At 41.8% G+C, this 19,815-nt stretch overlaps 1 protein-coding gene across 2 annotated transcripts; it reads left to right on the top strand.

The window, feature by feature from the left end:
* The first annotated feature begins 6,534 nt into the window (after nucleotides 1-6,534).
* Nucleotides 6,535-18,183, top strand: MAGOH (mago homolog, exon junction complex subunit). Of its 2 annotated transcripts, none has more exons than XM_081816962.1 (5): nucleotides 6,535-6,618; nucleotides 8,670-8,728; nucleotides 10,122-10,232; nucleotides 15,834-15,916; nucleotides 17,921-18,183. In XM_081816962.1, exons 2-5 carry the CDS (start codon nucleotides 8,714-8,716, stop codon nucleotides 18,018-18,020), a joined length of 309 nt encoding a protein of 102 aa, XP_081673088.1. In that variant the 5' UTR covers nucleotides 6,535-6,618; nucleotides 8,670-8,713; the 3' UTR covers nucleotides 18,021-18,183. The 2 variants fall into 2 exon arrangements, with proteins under 2 accessions (XP_081673088.1, XP_006749989.1); XM_006749926.3 differs by having other exon boundaries at nucleotides 6,569-6,785.
* Nucleotides 18,184-19,815: the final 1,632 nt, after the last annotated feature.

Genomic DNA, 19,815 nt, shown 5'->3' with positions numbered 1-19,815 from the left:
TATGTATAGATTTTTTTTTCATTATGGACACTTTTCTTTGTTTTTCCTGGGCGTTGGGAGAGGTGGGAGAAGTGCTCTTTTCTCTTTGTGGGGTCTGCCATTGAAAACATACTCCTACCATCCCAGACGGAATTCTGTCCCCACCAGCTCTCTCTTCCAAGATCTGATCTTTTCTTAACTCTGCTGTTCTGCCACTTCACTCCCACCAGACAGCCAGGGACAAGACATGTGAACAAATTGAACAAATTCTGACACCCCTCCCCTCAGCAGCCCCCAACTCAGTGAAGCTTGGATATCTCACCAGCTTGATATCCTTCGCATTTCCAGGCAGGCATTCGGGAGTTCTATAACCCTGCTCCTAGAACCTTTCTTCACGTCACTCATGATCTCCTCACTTCCGAGAAAAACAACTGTGTTCTGGAGCCTTGGCCCTATGCTCTGCATAAACAAGCAATTTCCTCACGATATGCATGTGTTGTAGTCCTGAAACATTCATTGAGAGGCAATTGACCTAAAGACCAATACCAAATAGGATTTTAAGAACAGGTGGCCAACTCCTATGGAGCTTAATCACTTACTACTATTCTTTCAAGAATGGAAAGTAAAATTATTTTTGACTGGAGAAAAATGACAAAAACATTGAGATTTACACGAAACAAGCAACTTTTTCTATGACCCGTCTCAAAGAAATAGAATTCCCTGGGGAAATGAGAACGGTGACTAATGTGTAGTTTCTAAACTGTCAGTCAGATCCTGCCCTTCCCAGAAAAAAACAAAACAAAACAAAAAAAATGGAGTCAGGATGGTTCAGCCTGAGATCTCAAAAGGATGATGAGACACAACTTTCTCAGAGACATCCATGTTTCCTGAATATGCTACAGCTGCAGTTTGGAAGAGGCGGCTACGGAAGCAAGCTACGGAAGACCAACTGCAGAGTCCTCACGTGTCCGATGGTAGTCAATAAGATGAAATCTGAGGAGGCCAGGTCCATCCTCCCTCTCTAGTCTTGGAGGCTTCTGAACCTCATTTTGAGGTATAATTGCATTTCTGTTGCCTTTTGCCCCTGTGCTGTCATATACCTACAGCCAATAACAGATCATAGAGTCATCGGACTGTAGAGCCAGAAGGAAACCTAGACATGAGGCCAGGAGGGTAGAAGATTTATCAGACATTTTTTTTCTCTGTTTAAAAGAAACTGGTCCCAGACCTTTTCTTTCCTTTCCTTCTCTAGGAGACTACTTTGGGCTGCCTGAACATTGTACCAAACCTGCTATCTACTGGCCTATCTTTCCAGTGGAATTATGAAGACGCTGGTAGAAATAGCCTCCCAGAAACAGAAAACTAAAATTTTATTTATTTACTCTTGATAGCCTGATTATTTATAAAATAGGTTGAGGTAACCTTTAACCTCAAGATGAGATCGGAATTAAATTTATGGCAATAAGTACTATGATCCTTCCAATTTTCTCTGTGATTGCAGTATATCCATTCACTGAAACCATTTGCCAGGTACCAACTAAGTGCCGGGCACTGCAGATGGACGGGTCACTCAAGTGTTTTCTGTCCTTACAGAGTTCACTAACAGTAGAGGAGGACCTGTGGAAACAAAAAAGGAATAGATTCTTTTCAGAGTACTCTTAAGGCACAAAGGAGAGAGAGGTCATTTCTACATAAGGAGATAATGAATGGGGTCAAGAAAGGCATTGTGGAAGTGACCTTATACTAAGTCTTGAAAACTAAGTCGGGGTGTCCGGGCTGCCCCAGGCAGAGGAGGACACCGAGACATGAAACAGCATGGGGACTGGAAGGAACTGCATGTAATTCATTGTAATGAGCAAAAGGCTCAAGGGGGACTTAGCAAGAAATGAGGCTGAATGGAAAGACAGGTTCAATGTAAGCACTTTATAGAATACTTATGTTTAATTTCTGATTCAATTATGCAAACATTTCTTAGTCATTTATTGTGTACGAGGCACCAAGGGCATCATGGAGAGTTCATCAGGATGCATCGCCAGCACTTTGCAGACATGACAGTCTTTAGCCTCCAGCTTTCCAGTGGCCAAAGGGAAATAGTGACTGTGTTTCATATGTTTGAGTTGACCCTTTTTTGAATATAAGGGTAATGGGATTTTCACAGAAGCACTCCATGTTGTCAAGAGCCTCTGCGATTTTCTCAACACCGAGAAAACGAAATTTTGGAGATGGGTAGTCTGCAGAGGGAACCCCAAGCACTGTCTAGTCAGGTGCTGGTGGGAGTTGGGAGAGAGCACAGGAATGTGAGCCTCATTCCTCTCCCTAACTCCAGCCGTACTATTTCACAGAATATTAATGAGTTAGGAATGAAAACATTCAGAGTAAATAACTTCCTTTCCCATCAATGCATGAAGATAGGAGTATCGGAGTCTTCTCACACTGTATTTTTAAGGTATTGGGGATTTTCAGGATACAGAGAACTTAGAGGTGGAGGAATTACAGCTTCAAATTTTCAGTTAATATAAGAAATCAGGAAGCTCTGTTCATTCAGGCTATGCACCATGTGCATAGTCAAGAATCAGCAGAAACCCTCTGCATTTGCAAACACTTTGTGCTATAAAAAGTAATTTTAAAAAAGCCACCTGTATATGTATATATATATTTAAAAACATGAAGGTTTTGATACTTTTTTACAAAAACTACAAGAGAAAACATACCTGTACGAACCATGTGTTTTAAAGTAGCATTTTGTTCTCTACAGCTGTTGTTCATTTGGGGGTGAAGTACTGGTTTGCAGACTCCATCACATTGTACCCAAATGAATTTTCCTTGTTTGTCTTCCCCCCAACACCCTCAAATGACCATATTTGATGTAACAGGCATGTTAGAATGTTGGGTCACACTAACGGTTTCTGCTCTTTTTGTCTTGTCATTCCGAGTTTCATTAGCTTCTGTACTCAGTGCCCTTTGCAGTCTGGTTTTTGTTCCAGAAGCAGAGGGTGGCGTGCTACATCTCACTAGCTATACTGACATCATCTTGGTGAACGAAAAACCAAACGTGAACATTTGTAAAATCAGTGCACTGTTTCTAGAGAGAGATTAAATTCATTTTTTAAAATCTGAAGTGTTGTTTCATTGTGATGCTTTAATGAGGGGTGGGAGGGTAAGCTATCATTGATTGAGCCCCTAATGTGTACCCAGTATTCAACATAAATTATTTTAGCCTTCAACAATCCTATGAAATAAATACTATCAATAATATTGTTCCTATTCTGTAGATGAGGAAATGGGTGAAGGAACTACCCAAAGTCTCATGGTTACATTTAGTATCCCCAAAGTACCTTCAGCGCATGCTACATGCAGCATTCTCTGCCTCTTCATCGGGCTCACTCCTGCTTGTCCTTGATACTCCGCTTAAGACTCTTCCTCCACAAATCCTCCATTCTCAGACTCACACCTAACTCCTAGGGTTAGGTAGTTTCTGCTTCCACAACAAATTTTGCCTATTTGCATACCAATACTTCTGTCCTGCCTCCGCTTCCAGGCCACTGAGGTTGCTTTTACCAAAGACCTCCTTGTTTATAAATCTTATAAATATTTTCAGTCTTTATCTTCCTTGACCTGGGAGAAGTATTTAACATTGTTGGCACTCTTTCTTGAAATACTCTTATTTTGGTTCACATGACACCATATTCCTGGTTTTTTCCTACCTCTCTGGCTACATCTTAATCTCCTTCGCCGCCCCTTACATTATGGTGTCTTGTCTCAAATCCATCCACATTTATCATCTCCATTGCCACTACCTGAGTACAGGTTACCATTATCTTGGACGATCATCATCATAGATTAGCAACTACATATCTGAACTTCATACTTTTTTTTTTAAGATTTTATTTATTTACTTGACAGAGACACAGCGAGAGAGGGAAAACAAGCAGGGGGAGTGGGAGAGGGAGAGGCAGGCTTCCTGCGGAGCAGGGAGCCCGATTTGGGGCTCCATCCCAGGACCCTGGGATCATGACCTGAGCCGAAGGTAGACGCTTAACGACTGAGCCACCCAGGTGCCCCCTGAACTTCATACTTTTAATCTTTCCATTTTCCAATCTATTCTACAATATTGCAGCCAGAGTGATTTTTTCTAGAATGCAATAGGTCATGTCACCACCATCCTTTCTACTTTCCTGCTTAAAGCTCTTCATCTGTTTCCCTTGCATTAAAATCCAATACCTTTGGGCTTTAGCCCACACTCTTTAATATGGCTTGTAAGCCATTTGGCTTCTGCCCGTTCTCCAACCTCATTACTATATGCACAACCTCATTCTGTATTCCAACCACACGGTCTGGGCCCTCTATTTGGAATATTTCCTTCAGGAAGACTTCCCTTAGGCCCCTCGATTGGATTAGGAACCATCCTGTGTGCTTCCATAGTATTCTGTGTTTCCCCTATTTGTAACCTTTATCTCTACATTATAATTCTTGTATGCTCCTTAATTGCCTCTTCTGCAAGTTCTGTAAAGGTCTGTCTTGCTCACCATCGTATTCCCAGCACATAGCACAGTAAAAGCGCAGTAAATTATGCTGAATTCAGGCACATCAAATACACAGACCGTGTTCTTTCAGCTATACCATGTTATCTCATGCCTCCAAACCTGGATCACTTTACAGCCTGACTGGAGTCCAGTGTCCTTTAAATTTTCTCAAAACTTTTGTTATTTGCCACATCTGCAGATGCTCAGATTCAGCAGTCACCTTATAATTTTTATAATTTCACTCTTGGACAATAACTTCGTGGTAATTACCTGATGAATCTATATACTTAATTGCAATTACCACTTCAAGATTGTTGTGAGGATTCAAAGAACAAACATTTGTAAATGGATTCACATTTATTAGGTGCTTAATACCTGGTGGTTCCCTTCTCTTTTTTTATACAATTCCCTTGTTACCACCCATATCCAGTGTTTCCTTTTTTTTAAGATTTATTCATTTATTAGAGAGAGAGAGTGAGGGGGAGGGGCAAAGAGAGAGGGAGAGGATTCCAAGCAGACTCCCCCTGAGCAGAGCCCAATTCAGGGCTTGATCCCAGGACCCCGAGATCATGACCTGAGCCAAAATCAAGAGTCCAATGTTCAACTGACTGAGCCACTCAGGTATCCCCCCAGTATTTTTTAATAAAATGCCTTACGGTTTTATAACAGTTTATAGTTCGCAAAGTATTTTTCCTATTTCCAAGATACTGTTTCCTATCTTTACAACAGTCCTGCCAGATGTATAACATTATTTTTCTCATTTTAAAGATAAACTTGAGGTCCAAAATGTTAACCAGTTCACCTTCAGTCACAGTGAATCAAGTCGCACAAGGATTATTTTAACACAAGCTTCCAGTGATTTTCCCCTCTCGCACCCACTCTACACTCTGCTACCCATTATGGGGCGGGGGGGGAATAAAAGGAGTAATGGTAAGACTGGGAATGAGAATCAAGAGACCACTGACCTCAATACAGAACAGTACACAGTTAGCAGCCAGGCCCCAAAAATGATGCCATCTCAGCACTGTCTCTAGAACTGATTTCATTTCCCCCCTCTGGTTGGAACTTTGATGAGCTAAAGCAGTCTTCTAATAATTAAGATTTTGATTGTCCTTTGCCTACTCAAGGAGGAAAATTTTTCCACAGCCAGAAAGACTTCACAGAGGTCAACCACTTTGGCCTGAAAAGACAAGGGCCTCTTGGGCATCAGTCCTCAATCGCAGCACATCTGGGGTGCTTTGCAAAAACATACCAACGCCTAGGTTCACCGCAAGAGAACCTGATTAATTGGTTTGGGGTGGGGCCCAAGCATCAGTATTTTTAAGATGCTCCCAAATGATTCCATTTGTGCAGCCAGGACTGAGAATCACTGCTGGGTAAGCAGTGCATAGAAAACGAGAATGGGAAATTAAATATTCAGTTTAACTTCTACTCACAGCACCTACTCTAGAGACCAGTGAAGCAGAAAGGGAAAAGTAGAAATAAAAAGAAATAAAGATTAAAAGGGCTAAAATGGGAGATAAATTAGTTCCAGGGAAATGACAATCTCCACCGTGGATTCGGGAAAAGCGTCTCTGGGAACAGTTTCCTTGAACTGGTCCGTAAACAGCAAAGTTCAGTTGCAGCCAACTTCTGAAACATCGTGTGCTGAGCCCCGTGGGGTCAGGTCACTTAACCTTTTTTTTTTTTTTTTTCTGTGAGGTCAGCTCATTTAACCCCATTTTATTATCGAGACCTAGGTCCAGGGACGGTTATCAGCTTTGCCCGACGCACACAAGTCAGGTGTACTTAAATGGACGTCGAGCCTGAAAGGGCGCAGCATTCGGCGTGCTCAGCCGGAAGTCTCGAAGCAAGGTCTCCAGACCCGCCGCCCGAACCCAGGGGTCCTCCAGTCGCCTTCGGCCTCCAGCTTGCGAGAACCCCGGGTGTTGAGCCTCAGCCTCGCTCCCGCCTCCGGCCGACGGGGCACGGCTCCACTGACCCCGCCCTCGGGTGAAAGGAGCCTTGTTTCCGCCGGGGAATGGGCCAGACTTCCCCCACTTCCGGGAATGGGGGCGACCGGGGCCGCCTCGCCACGGCCGACGGCCTTGCCTTGACGTCACTTCCGCGCGCCCAGGTAAACGTCAGTGGTGGGCGCAAACAGCGGCGGTGGGGCTTGCTGGTAAAGTTTGGGCTTGGTACCCTCCTCGTGAACCATGGAGAGTGACTTTTATCTGCGTTACTACGTGGGTCATAAGGGCAAATTCGGCCATGAGTTCCTGGAGTTTGAGTTCCGACCCGACGGTAAGAGCGGCCTCTGGCCCCCTGGGAGCGAGGACTGGGCCTGGGGTCGGGCGAGTGGGGAGGCCGGGGTTCCGGAATGTGCGAGGAGCTAGAAGAGGAAGGTATTGATGACTGCGGCGCGGATCTGAAACGATCACTCCTGTGACCGCTCCACTGGTTCTTTCCATGCGCAGGGACTTCTGTTTGGTGACATTTTTTACTAGAATGCCTCACTCAGCAAACATTGACTGCCTACCTTGTGCCAGGCTCCCTTTCACAATCTGGGATACGGGAGTGAACGACAGACAAGCTTCCTCTCATGGAACGTATATGCTGGTGCTGGGAGAGAGATAACAACAACAAAGACTCCAGATAGTGACCGGTGGTCAGAACATAAAACAAAATGATGGATTAAGTGCTGGTGGGCTGCTTTTAAGCAGGGTGGCCACTGGCGCGCTCTCTGAAAAAGTAGTATTCGAACTGAACCCTGACTGACAAGAAGGAGTCAGCCTTGTGAGGCTCAGGAAGAAGAGCATTCTGGACAGAGGGAGTAACAAGGGCTAAGGCTGTAGGGCATGAATGAGCTAGGAGGCATGTTTCGGGTAGCCAGTACGGCTGAGGAAGTAGGGAGCTCCGAGGAGAATAGTAGGAGACGATGTCAGATAAGTAGGCAGGGGCATACCATGTATGTCTTTATAGGCCATGGCAAAGAGTTTGGATTTTATTCTAAATGCAGCAGGAAGGAGTGCCTGGGTGGCTCAGTCGTTAAGCCTCTGCCTTCGGCTCAGGTCATGATCCCGGGGGTCCTGGGATCGAGACCCGCATCAGGCTCCCCGCTGAGTGGGGAGCTTGCTTCTCCCTCTCCCACTCTCCCTGCTTATGCTCTCTCTCTCTGTCAAATAAATAAAATCTTAAAATAAATAAATGCAGCAGGAAGCAATTGGAAAGTTTTAAGGAGAGAAAGATGTGATCTCTAATCATTGGGTGCAAAATGAGCAAGACTGGAGACAGGGCTGCTTATTAAGAGACAGTTACAGTTGTCAAGACAAAAAGGATGTTGATTGGGCCTAGGGTGCTAGTAAAAGCGGATAGAAGGATTTAGGATACTATTGCTGTTTGCTAAGATCTGGGAGAAGGGCCACTGTGGTGAAGGAAAAGGAATCAGAGATGACAGAAAACTCCCACTAAATGGGGGCACAAAGATGAATCTGACAAACCCCAGTTAGAAACAATGACAAGATACTGTGTTTGGTAGTGTGACAAGATAGCGTGTTTACATGTGTGCCTTCTATTCCAAGAGTAAAAACTCATGTGTTTCCTTCTATCTTTTCCTTCATACCCAGCATATACCCAGATTACCCTTTTGGATGCACATATACACAAAGGGCCTTATATACCAAATATTACTGCTTAATAATAAAACCACAACTTTTCCATCACAGGAATAGATCAGAATGTTGCATGGTCACATGAATAGTATCTAAACAGCATTTTCAGTTTCCAAATTGCTTTCACGACTCATTTGAGCCTCAGGAGGCCCTGTGTGCAAGTAAGTTACCATCACTCTCCCTGTTTTCACCTGAGGACATTAACCTGCAGAGATATGATTTGCCAGAGTCACAAAAGAGTCTGCTTGTGTTCTTTTATCACACCTGAGCTGCCTTTTGCAAGAATTATAATTCAATGTCAGCAGTATTTTTGGCTTTGAGGCTATTTAATAGCCTAAAGTGAAGAACTGACAAGACTGCCATTGTTGGAACACCAGAAGTACAGGTAGTAAATCTGGTAGTCACTGAAGGGAAAACTAGGATACATTTTAAGCAAAAGCTGATAGTCTTGGTGAGCTAATGATACTTTACTCATATGTTTTTAATATACACTGAATTTGTTTTTTGTTCCTCACAGGGAAATTGAGATATGCCAACAACAGCAATTACAAAAATGATGTCATGATCAGAAAAGAGGTAATGAGCCTTCTGAGAGCCTTTCTTTCACTAAAATTTAGCCTTTTGTCTTGCTTTTGTTCTTTCTGGGAGTAGTATTGGAAAAGAGAAGTATAGACATATCTATGGACACCTTCTAAATTTTTTCTCCCATCTTTTAGTTTATATTTTTTCACAGTGCTGAATCACTTACTGGTAATCATTTAAAGTCTTGCAAATCTTGGTTTAAACCCTGATCTGCTACTTACTATGTGCCCCTGGGCAAATTCCCTGTTCTTTGTCTGCAGAAACAAATAATAAAACCTACCCCCCACTCGCCAGTGCTATCATAGAATTAAATACCTTATACTTAAAGTGTTTGGTATATTCCCTGGTGCATAGCTTTCAGTAGCGCTCTTTAATTTGCATTTGAATGGGGAACAGGGGCATGGGAAAGCAGTTCACATCATTGAATGCACGTTAGATGCCAGGCGTGGCACTTGGTATTTTATACACATAACGATTTTTATTTAACCCTGATTATAAGCCTATTTGACGGGCGGTATTATATACCTTTACAGTGAAGGCTGGATATTAATTATGGGGCTTGTTCAAAGTCACCTCACCCTGGCCAGCAAGAGGTGGCTGTGCCTGCCTCTGTCCAGTCCGTGCACTCCATGTTATATAACTTCTGCTGCGCTCTCGAGGCTTCATCAAAGCTTCTCTTTCCTTTTAACCACTTTGTCACATTTGAAAATGTCTTGTCAGTATATTTTCATACTATTATCTTTAACTAGCATTCAGGTTTATGTTTACCCACACATGTCAGCCTCCTTATATTTAATGTGGACTAATACGCAAAATGTATTTTTTTTTTTTAAAGATTTTATTTATTTGACAGAGAGAGATAGCGAGAGCAGGAACACAAGCAGGGGGAGTGGGAGAGGGAGAAGCAGGCTTCCTGCCGAGCAGGGAGCCCGATGTGGGACTCGATCCCGGGACCCCGGGATCATGACCTGAGCCGAAGGCAGACGCTTAATGACTGAGCCACCCAGGCGCCCACGCAAAATGTATTTTTAAAGACATGTCTCTGCTCTTCATAAGCATGTCATCTAGTTAGGAATAACCAGGTTATTTACAGATCTTTTGTTCTGGGTTCAGGTGTGAGTTGGGTGTGTAAGCAAGGAGAAGGTCCAAGTGAACAGGATGTGCCAAGAAGTAGAAACAAGTAGATGGGGTCTGAGATGTAGTCATTGGGCACTTCTGGCCCAGCCTTCTTCACACCTGAATGCCATCCCCCTTACAGAGGTGCCAGAAACTAGTTTTTAGGAGCAGGCTTTTTTTGTTTTTGTTTTTATCTTTCATCACTATCTATCTGAGTGAGAACACTTGCTTAGGGATGCAACTTAAATCCCATTTTTTAATTTGCTTTCAGGCTTATGTACATAAAAGTGTAATGGAGGAACTGAAGAGAATAATTGATGACAGTGAAATTACCAAAGAGGATGATGCACTGTGGCCACCCCCTGACCGAGTGGGCCGGCAGGTGAGTGTTTTAGTAACTGTCCTATAGTGCAGAAGTCTTACAAGTAAGATGAGTTTTACTGCCATGCATATGACATTGAATCCGTGTGTGTGTGTGTGTGCGCGCGCCCTACACAAAGCAGATTACAGCACCTTTATCTAAGGAAGCAGTAATCCCACAGGGAGGAACAGAGAGAGCCAGTGGTACTTCCAACCACCTAGAGCCTAGCCCTGGATTTCCTCATGTGACTCTCCCCCCAGCCCTTCTCAGAGGTTTTGCTGCCCACCTCACATACTGAGTAACTACTATGGACAAAGCATTGTGAACATACAAAGAGAAATAGAACATGGTTATTTCAGCAATCTAATAGAAGGAAAATCATGCAAGCAGCTAGGTATATGTGTTTAAATTCATGGCTTTATATATATTCTGAAGACCATTATGGTAATGAAAATAAAGGCCATTGTAATTTTTTTTTTTTTTAAGTTTTATTTATTTGACAGAGAGCACAAGCAAGGGGAGGGGCAGAGGGTGAGGGAGAAACAGGATCCCCACTGAGCAGAGAACCAGATGCAGGACTCGATCCCAGGACCCTGGGATCATGAGCTGAGCCGAAGGCAGATGCTTAATGACTGAGCCACCCAGGTGCCCCGCCACTGTCATATTTGAGTGTGTTAACAGGGAAGCTATTTCTCTCCACCTCAACTGCTACCTTCCTAAGCTAGACCTGTAACTGATTTCCTTTTTTCTTTTGTCCTGTACAGCCTGTTTTTCCATCCTGAAACCAGACTAATCTTTTAAAATGAAATGTATTCCACTGATTTTAAGTTCTCCACTGCCTTCCCACTACATTTAAAATAAAATCCAGGACGACTGGGTGGCTCAGTCGGCTAAACGTCTGCCTTTGGCTCAGGTCATGATCCCAGGGTTCTGGGATTGAGTCCTGGATCGGGCTCCTTGCTTGGCGGAGAGTCTACTTCTCCCTCTGCCTGCTGCTCCCCCTACTTGTGCTCTCTCTCTCTGACAAATAAATAAATAAAATCTTAAAAATAAATAAATAGGGGCGCCTGGGTGGCTCAATCGTTAAGCGTCTGCCTTCGGCTCAGGTCATGATCCCGGGGTCCTGGGTTCAAGCCCCACATCGGGCTCCCTGCTAGGCGGGAAGCCTGCTTCTCCCTCTCCCACTCCCCCTGCTTGTGTTCCCTCTCTCGCTATCTCTCTCTGTCAAATAAATAAAATCTTTAAATAAATAAATAAATAAAAAATAATTAAAAAAATCCGAACTCCCACCTTATCTTCTACCATTTTCACAATCTTTTACTGTGTTCAGACCTCACTGACCTTATTTCTGTTCCCCAGACACACCTAGGTTGTTCTTAGTTTAGGACATTTGCATTTGCTGCATCCTGCCTGGAATAGTCTATCCAATATTGTCTTTATTATTGCAGGTTTCAAACATCACTTCCTCAGTGATGTCTTGCCTATCCATCCAATCTAAAATGTCCTTTCCCGTTTTCTTTTCTTTTTTTAAATAGGATGTTTTATCTTCTTTGTAGCATTTATTATTGTCTGAAATTGTCTTGTTTGTTTTTCTTTATATATCCCTTTTCCTCCCCCCACTGCAACAGATTTGCATATACCCCTGCAAGCTCCTTCAGTACAAGGATTTTACCTATTTTTTTCAGTGCTAAATCTCTAGTGACTAAAATAGTACCAGTGTGTAGTAAAAGCTCAATAATAATTATATTTATTAATATAAAAACCCATATAAGTTAATTCCTAATTCACCTCAAAATGGTGGACCAACTTTTTTTTTTTTTGTAATTTAAATCCAACTTAGTTAACATATAGAGTTTTATTAGTTTCAGGAGTAGAATTTAGTAATTCATCTGATGCATATAACACCCAGTGCTCATTAAATCAAGTGCCCTCCTTAATGCCCATCACCTAGTTATTCCATCCCCCCACCCACCTCCCCACCAGCAACCCTGTTTGTTCCTTTTTTTTTTTTTTAAGATTTTATTTATTTATTTGACAGAGAGAGATCACAAATAGGCAAGCAGGCAGGCAGAGGGAGAGGGAGAAGCAGGCTCCCCGCTGAGCATGGAGCCCGATGTGGGGCTCGATCCCGGGATGCCGGGATCATGACCTGAGCCGAAGGCAGACGCTTAACCAACTGAGCCACCCAGGCACCCACTGTTTGTTCCTTATAGTTAAGAGTCTCTTAATGGTTTATCTTCCTATTTTTATCTTCTTTTATTTTTCCTTCCCTTCCCCTATGTTCATCTGTTTTGTTTCTTGAATTTCACATATGAGTGAAATCATACGGTATTTATCTTTCTCTTATTTTGCTTAGCATAATACTTTCTAGCTCCATCTACATCATTGCAAATGGCAAGATTTCATTCTTTTTGATGGCTAATATTCTATTGTATATATATACATATATATACACCACATTTTCTTTATCCATTCATCTGTAGCTTGACATCTGGGCTCTTTCCATAGTTTGGCTATTGTGGACATTGCTGCTGTAAACATTGGGGTGCATGTGCCCCTTTGAATCACTATTTTTGTATCCTCTGGATAAATACCTAGTCTAACTCTTGAGAAAGAGTGAAAAGAAAATCCCATCCTGAGTACTTTCTAAAGTTAACTTTTTAATTTATGTCCACGGATTCTCAGTAAAATCATGTATATGTATTTTGCTTTACCATTAATTTTCAGCTGTATTAACTCATTCAGCAATCACAGTAGTCCTGTGAAGAGAACAGGGCATACTCCTATACACTAGCAACAACCTGTTGGATAAGGTAATTACAACAAAATTCCATTCATCATAGCAACAAAAGCTATAAAGAACTTGGAGTAGATTTAATAAGATGTATAAAACTTAAAAGGGCTTCGGGGCGCCTGGGTGGCTCAGTCGTTAGGCGTCTGCCTTCCGCTCAGGTCATGATCCCAGGGTTCTGGGATTGAGCCCCACATTGGGCTCCCTGCTCGGCAGGAAGCCTGCTTCTCCCTCTCCCACTCCACCTGCTTTTCTTTATATATCCCTTTTCCTCTCTCACTGTGTCTCTCTCTGTCAAATAAATAAATAAAATCTTTAAAAAAAAAAAACCTAAAAGGGCTTTATAGAAGAAAATAAAAATATGTATCATTTTTGGGCGCCTGGGTGGCTCAGTTGGTTAAGCGACTGCCTTCTGCTCAGGTCATGATCCCAGGGTCCTGGGATCGAGTCCCGCATCGGGCTCCCTGCTCTGCGGGGAGCCTGCTTCTCCCTCTCCCACTCCCCCTGCTTGTGTTCCCTCTCTCACTGTGTCTCTCTCTGTCAAATAAATAAATAAAATCTTTAAAAAAAAAAAATCATTTTTATGGATGGAACAACTCAATTATTATATCAATTTTATTAAAATAATTGATAAATTCATTCCAATTCAAATCAAAATCACAACAGGATTTTTCCTAAAGCCTAAGAGAGCATTAAATTCATGGAAGATCAAAGGGACAAGAGTAACCAAGATAATTTTGAAGATTTCTTGAAAAGGTACAGTCATCTGTACTGTGATATTGCCTCAGAATTGACCAGTAAACAATGGAGCAGAACAGAGAGCCCAGAAACAAACCCATGAATATATGGGAACTCAGAGCAGGGTATGACAGAGGTGAACTTTCAAATTAATAGAAAAAGGATGGATTGTTTAACAAATTGTATCAGTTGGCAGTGTGTTTATAGAATATTTTTCAGTTAGACCATTTGTAGAAATAAAACAAGATTTTAAAACAAAATATAGACTATCTTTTATTATTTTGGGTAGAGAAGGAATATTTTAAATTCCTCAAGGGAAAAGATTGATAAATGTGACTTCTTTAAAGTTAAAACTTCTGTTTAGCTAAAGACATCATGATAAAGTTGAAAGATAAGCCACAGACTGAAGGAAGATCTTTGCAAAACATACCTGGCAAAGGGTTTATATCTAGAATATATCAGGAACTGCAAATTAATAATAAAAAGATAACTGGGGGGGAAAAAAAGATAACCCGGTGGCAGAATGTGTAAAGGTTCTGAACAGGCAATTTACGAACTGGAAAAACAAGTGGCCAATAAATATATGAAAATATCTACATTTGGAAAGTGAAAATTAGGAAAATAATGAGATACCATTTCAGACCCATTAGAATAGCAAAAAGTGAGGGTGGGGGGCATCAAGTTTTAAAAAGGATATGAGAGGGGCGCCTGGGTGGCTCAGTCATTAAGCGTCTGCCTTCGGCTCAGGTCATGATCCCAGGGTCCTGGGATTGAGCCCCGCATCGGGCTCCCTGCTCGGCGGGAAGCCTGCTTCTCCCTCACCCATTCCCCCTGCTTGTGTTCCTGCTCTCGCTATCTCTGTCTCTGTCAAATAAATAAATAAAATCTTTAAAAAAATAAAAAGGATATGAGAAAGAAAAAGGGGATCTTATATACTAGTGGGAATAACATCAGTACAACCATTTTAGGAAATAATTTGGTAATAACTGGCAAAATTGAAAAAAACTTACACTTTCTAGGAATATTCGTAGAGACATTTTCACATGCATACAAGGAGATGCATAGAAGAATATTCTCACCACATTGTTTATAGTACAATAAATTGGGAACTTAAGTCTGCTTCAATAAGGATATGAATGGAATATTCTAAAGCATTTAAAACTAATGAACTAGATCACATACAAAAACAGTGTTGAATGAAAAAAGCAGAAGGATGCATATAGTATGATCATTTATGTAAAAATTTAAAAACATACTACCAAATCTAAAAACATGAGTGGAAGGAATACACCTCAACTTCTGGGATGCAGGAGGGAGAATGGAATGGGAGGTGGACCTAAACTTTGTATGTGTAACATTTTATTTCTTTAAAAAATCTGACACAAGTATGACAGCCTATTAACATTTTCACATCTGGGTGTTAAGAACATTGGTTTCATAGTTTTCTATATTTTCTGTTAGAATTCTTTTCATAATTGAAAACTATAAATCAAAAAGAAATAGGAAAAAATTAAGAAAAAAGAAGTAGGACTCACTAGATTGGCAGTTCCACAAGGGCACAGACCTTTGGTGTTGCTGATCTGTCCCACGCACTGAGAACAATAGCCGGCACACGGTGAGCACTCCCACAGAAATTTTTTAAAGATTTGTGCTACTTGTGTCACTGTAGAAATTGAGACCCAAGAGCATTCAGCTGATAGTGACAAAGCTGGGATCAAACACAAGGTCTAGACTTCTTCTCGTCCCATGTTGCCCAGAAAGGTTAGATTCTTGGTATTTTAAAACCTAAGATTTATACATGTTACTCCACTTTCTTAACAATGAAAACTCCTATATAAAACTTGTAAATTCTTCCAAATCCCAGAAATAGTAGAGCCTCACAAATACATCTTCCTCTAAGAGTATGAGCTACTCAAGGACTAAACCAGTATCTAATTTCTTTCTTTGTTTCTAGACCCAGTACATGTTAGTGCTCAGAGTGAACCGGTCTTGTTTATGTTGTAGAGTTTGTGTGATTTGACAGATGATAGATCCTCTGTGTGGTTGATGGAAAATCCAATTTGGCCTGACTTAGTTTTTTTAAATGTTTCTAGGAGCTTGAAATTGTCATTGGAGATGAACACATTTCTTTCACAACATCAAAAATTGGTTCTCTTATTGATGTCAATCAATCCAAGTAAGTGTATATGACCCTTATAGCCAGACGTGTCAGTTTTGAAGCTGACTGATATGAAACCCTTAACCAGATTGGGACCGTTACAGCAAGACAGAAGGGGTCAGGGCACCTGGGTGGCTGTTGGTTAAGCATCCGACTCCTGGTTTCAGCTCAGGTTGTGATCTCAGGGTCATGAGATCAAGCCGCATGTCAGGCTCCACATTCAGTGCAGAGTCTGCTTAAGACTCTCTCTCCCTCTGCCCCCCACCCCCCGCCCTGGTCTCTTTCACTCACTCAGTCTCTCTAAAATGAATAAATCTTAAAAAAAAAAAAAAGGGGGCGGCCAGCTTTGTTCTCATCATGAGAGACTTCAAATTATTCTCAAGGGCATTCTGTTGCTTTTGATGTTTTATTCAGTCAGTGTTACACAGAGCTTCTCAAGTGACACACACACACACACAGAGTAATGTCATAGGAGCAGCCAGAGTAAGAATCTGGCCAGAACAGAAAATGAAATATGCCAAAACAGGTGCTTGAGGTAAACTGTAGAGTCACTGGGTCGAGCTGAACACCTTTTCAGTGTTGGCCATTCAGACTAGCACATCTTATAGTCTGACAATGGTGAAACTTGAAATTATTTAGAATACGAACTTAAAAATTCATGTTGTCAGTAGGGCAGATTATAAAGCTGAGACATGAGTCTGTATGCTACAAAGAGTCCTTAGAATTTGACGGCCTCTGGGTGCACCTAGATGACTCAATCGGTTAAGGGTCTGATTCTTGATCTCAGCTCAGCTCTTGAGTTCAAGCCCCATGTTGGGCTCCATGCTGGGTATGGAGCCTACCTAAAAAAAAAAAAAAATTTGGCAACATCCAGCTCCTGTGTTTTGAGGATTTGGAATTAGATATGGCTTCCTTTTATTTTTATTTTTTAAAGATTTTATATATTTATGTGAGAGAGAGAGAGAGAGCATGAGCCGGGGAGAAGGAAAAGCAGGGAGCCTGACACAGGGCTCAATCCCAGGACCCTGACATCACGAGCAGCCAAGGCAGACGCTTAACTGACTGAGCCACCCAGGTGCCCCAGTGGCTCACTTGTAGTCCATGCTGGGTGTAATTGTCTTCCTTTGGACAATCTCCTTGTTTTCCTAGGGACTTCCTAAAAAAACTTCCTAAAAAAAGTTTTCCTAGGGACGCCTGGGTGGCTCAGTCAGTTAAGTAGCTGCCTTCGGCTCAGGTCATGATACCAGGGTCCTGGGATCGAGTTCTGCGTTGGGCTCTCTGTTCAGTGGGGAGCCTGCTTCTCCCTCTGCTTGTGCTCTTTCTCTCTCCATCAAATAAATAAATAAAATCTTTTTAAAAAATAAAACAAGTTTTCCTAATTCTGAAAGTAATACATGCTCAGTATAGAAAATGCAGAAAAATGAAAGGGGGAAAATCACCTACAAACTTATCAATTAGACAACCATTAATATCTTGAAGTATTTCTGATCTATTTCGCATGCATTAAAAACTATTTAACTTTTAAAAAGCACAAAAAATATAATTGAGATCAGCAATCTGTTATTTTAATAATGATTTTTTCATTTAATAGTAACTATTTCCCCATTAAAAACTAACATTTAAAATGATCTCGTTTAGGGGCGCCTGGGTGGCTCAGTTGGTTAAGCGACTGCCTTCGGCTCAGGTCATGATCCTGGAGTCCCGGGATCGAGTCCCGCATCGGGCTCCCTGCTCGGCAGGGAGCCTGCTTCTCCCTCTGACCCTCCCCCCTCTCATGTGCTCTCTGTCTCTTTCATTCTCTCTGTCTCAAATAAATAAATAAAAAAATCTTTTAAAAAAAAAATGATCTCGTTTAATATATAGCATATAGCCTTTTCCTTCTTTATGGACACTTGGTTGTTTTTAAAGTTTTAATTCTGTAAATGCCTTTATGTAAATAATCTGGGTTATTAAATGTTTTGTTTTTGTTTTTTTGCCAGTTTTTTCCAGCTTTTTAAACATGTTTTTCCTCTTGCATTATAGGGATCCAGAAGGCTTACGAGTATTTTATTATCTTGTCCAGGACCTGAAGTGTTTGGTCTTCAGTCTTATTGGATTACACTTCAAGATTAAGCCAATCTAGATTGAAAATTGATGTGGACACAAGGGGGGTTGGGAGTACCTGTTTTTAATTACCATTATCAGGACATTTTTGTGTATATCAGGACAATATTTTTTTTATAAACTATAAATGACTGTCTTTAATAAATACATAACAAAATTGCAGTTTTTTGTAAAGACCAGAACATGTGAACTCTCCTCAGTTATTTTTTAAAACAGCCTATGTGAAGTATTGCCAAAAATCTATTAATCAACTATAGATATAACTACCAATTTACAGGAATAAGAGAATAGAAAAGTTAGAAAATACAATAGATTAAAAAAAAGAAGAAGAAAATACGATAGAAATCCAACCAATATCCAAAGGAAACTCCAGGGCAGAGGATCTGGCTTCTTCAATAAACACATTGCAAACATAAAATAGAGATGGTGTGGGAACTGGTAGATTAAAGGAGATTTAAGAAACACATAATCAGTACAGTTTGGACCCTATTTGGATCATGATTCAAAAAACAAAATTGACATCATTAAGGAAATTTGAACACTGGGTATTTTATATTAATAAAGTATTTTCTAAAATTTTAGGTGTGAAATGGGTTTTTCCCCCTCTGGCTTTATTGAGATATAATTGAGGGGGTTTTTAAAATCCTCTTTTATAGATACATCTGTAGGTATTTCAGTATGGAAGAAAACATTTTGGTTTAGTACAATATAAGGGATAATGCCTAGTCGCAGAGAAGTTTTCTAGTCATTTTAAAATCAATACCAACAGTCGTTAGGTATGGACAGTGTGGGAATTTGTTCAGTACATAGATCTGTAAGGACTTTTTCCTTGCTGCTAAATTGCACTGCTTCCTTAGGCAAATTGATGGTTGACCAGATTGTGGGTGCTGAAAGGAACTGGGCTTGATAAATCTCATTTGTGGAGAGGTGATTAGGATAAGCTCATCCCACAAGACATGCCAGCTTGGGACATGTCCCAAGTCTTTGGCCAGTGTTCCCTGCACCCCCGCCCCCCCAATACACACAATCTGCCTCCTTCAAAGATAGCAGCAACTTAGGTCCAGATCTGGGATCAGAGATGTCAGGGTTCCTAACTCCAGTGCATCCCTCTCTATAGAAGGGTACCTGGGGCAATGAAGTTGATTAGGTAAAGTAGACAAGAATAGTAACTCCATATTTTAAATGACCGTGAGAACCTCAAAGGCTGTTTAAGTGTCGCACACCCACACCCACAGCTTCCATGTGGTCTCAGATGTGCCCTGGACAAAAGGACAGATGAAACGAGGTTCAGGTAATATACAAGGATAAACCAGGAGCCCAGAGAAGAGCCCCCCTGAAAGGACGTGTCCAGTGTTGGGGACTGCAGCGAGAGACGTGTACACGGGGCAACCCTCTGAAAGGTCTCCTGGGGGAAAGAGGAAGGGGCAGTTTAGAGAGAAGGGCCCCAATCCCTCAGATCTGCGAAGCTGGCCTTAGGGCAGGCGGAACCGACGCGATCTAAGAAGCCTCAGAAGGCAAGCACGGACCGAGCGGTTGTCGGGTGAGAGAAGACCGAGTAGTGAAGAGCGGCAGGAAGAAGCCCTGGCAGAGGTTTCGCGCAGGGACAGTCGTGTTTGCTACGGTATCCCTCGAACTAGCATAGTGCCGGCACGAGATCGGCGTTCAGCAAATATCTGGAAATAGGTTTCGGCGGGTCCGAGCTCCGGCTAATTGCGGATTCACGACACCTCCCCAGGTCCACTTAATCTTACAGAAAAGGCAACCCAGCGCGCGCAGTTAGCAGCAGCGCGTGAAAGCCCCGCCTTCCGCCCCGC

This window comes from Leptonychotes weddellii, chromosome 4, assembly GCF_054177405.1.
Source record: "Leptonychotes weddellii isolate Sample4059 chromosome 4, ASM5417740v2, whole genome shotgun sequence".
Taxonomy (NCBI): domain Eukaryota; kingdom Metazoa; phylum Chordata; class Mammalia; order Carnivora; family Phocidae; genus Leptonychotes; species Leptonychotes weddellii.
Note: the sequence above shows the minus strand (reverse complement) of the source record. Positions and strands in the feature narration are given on the sequence as shown.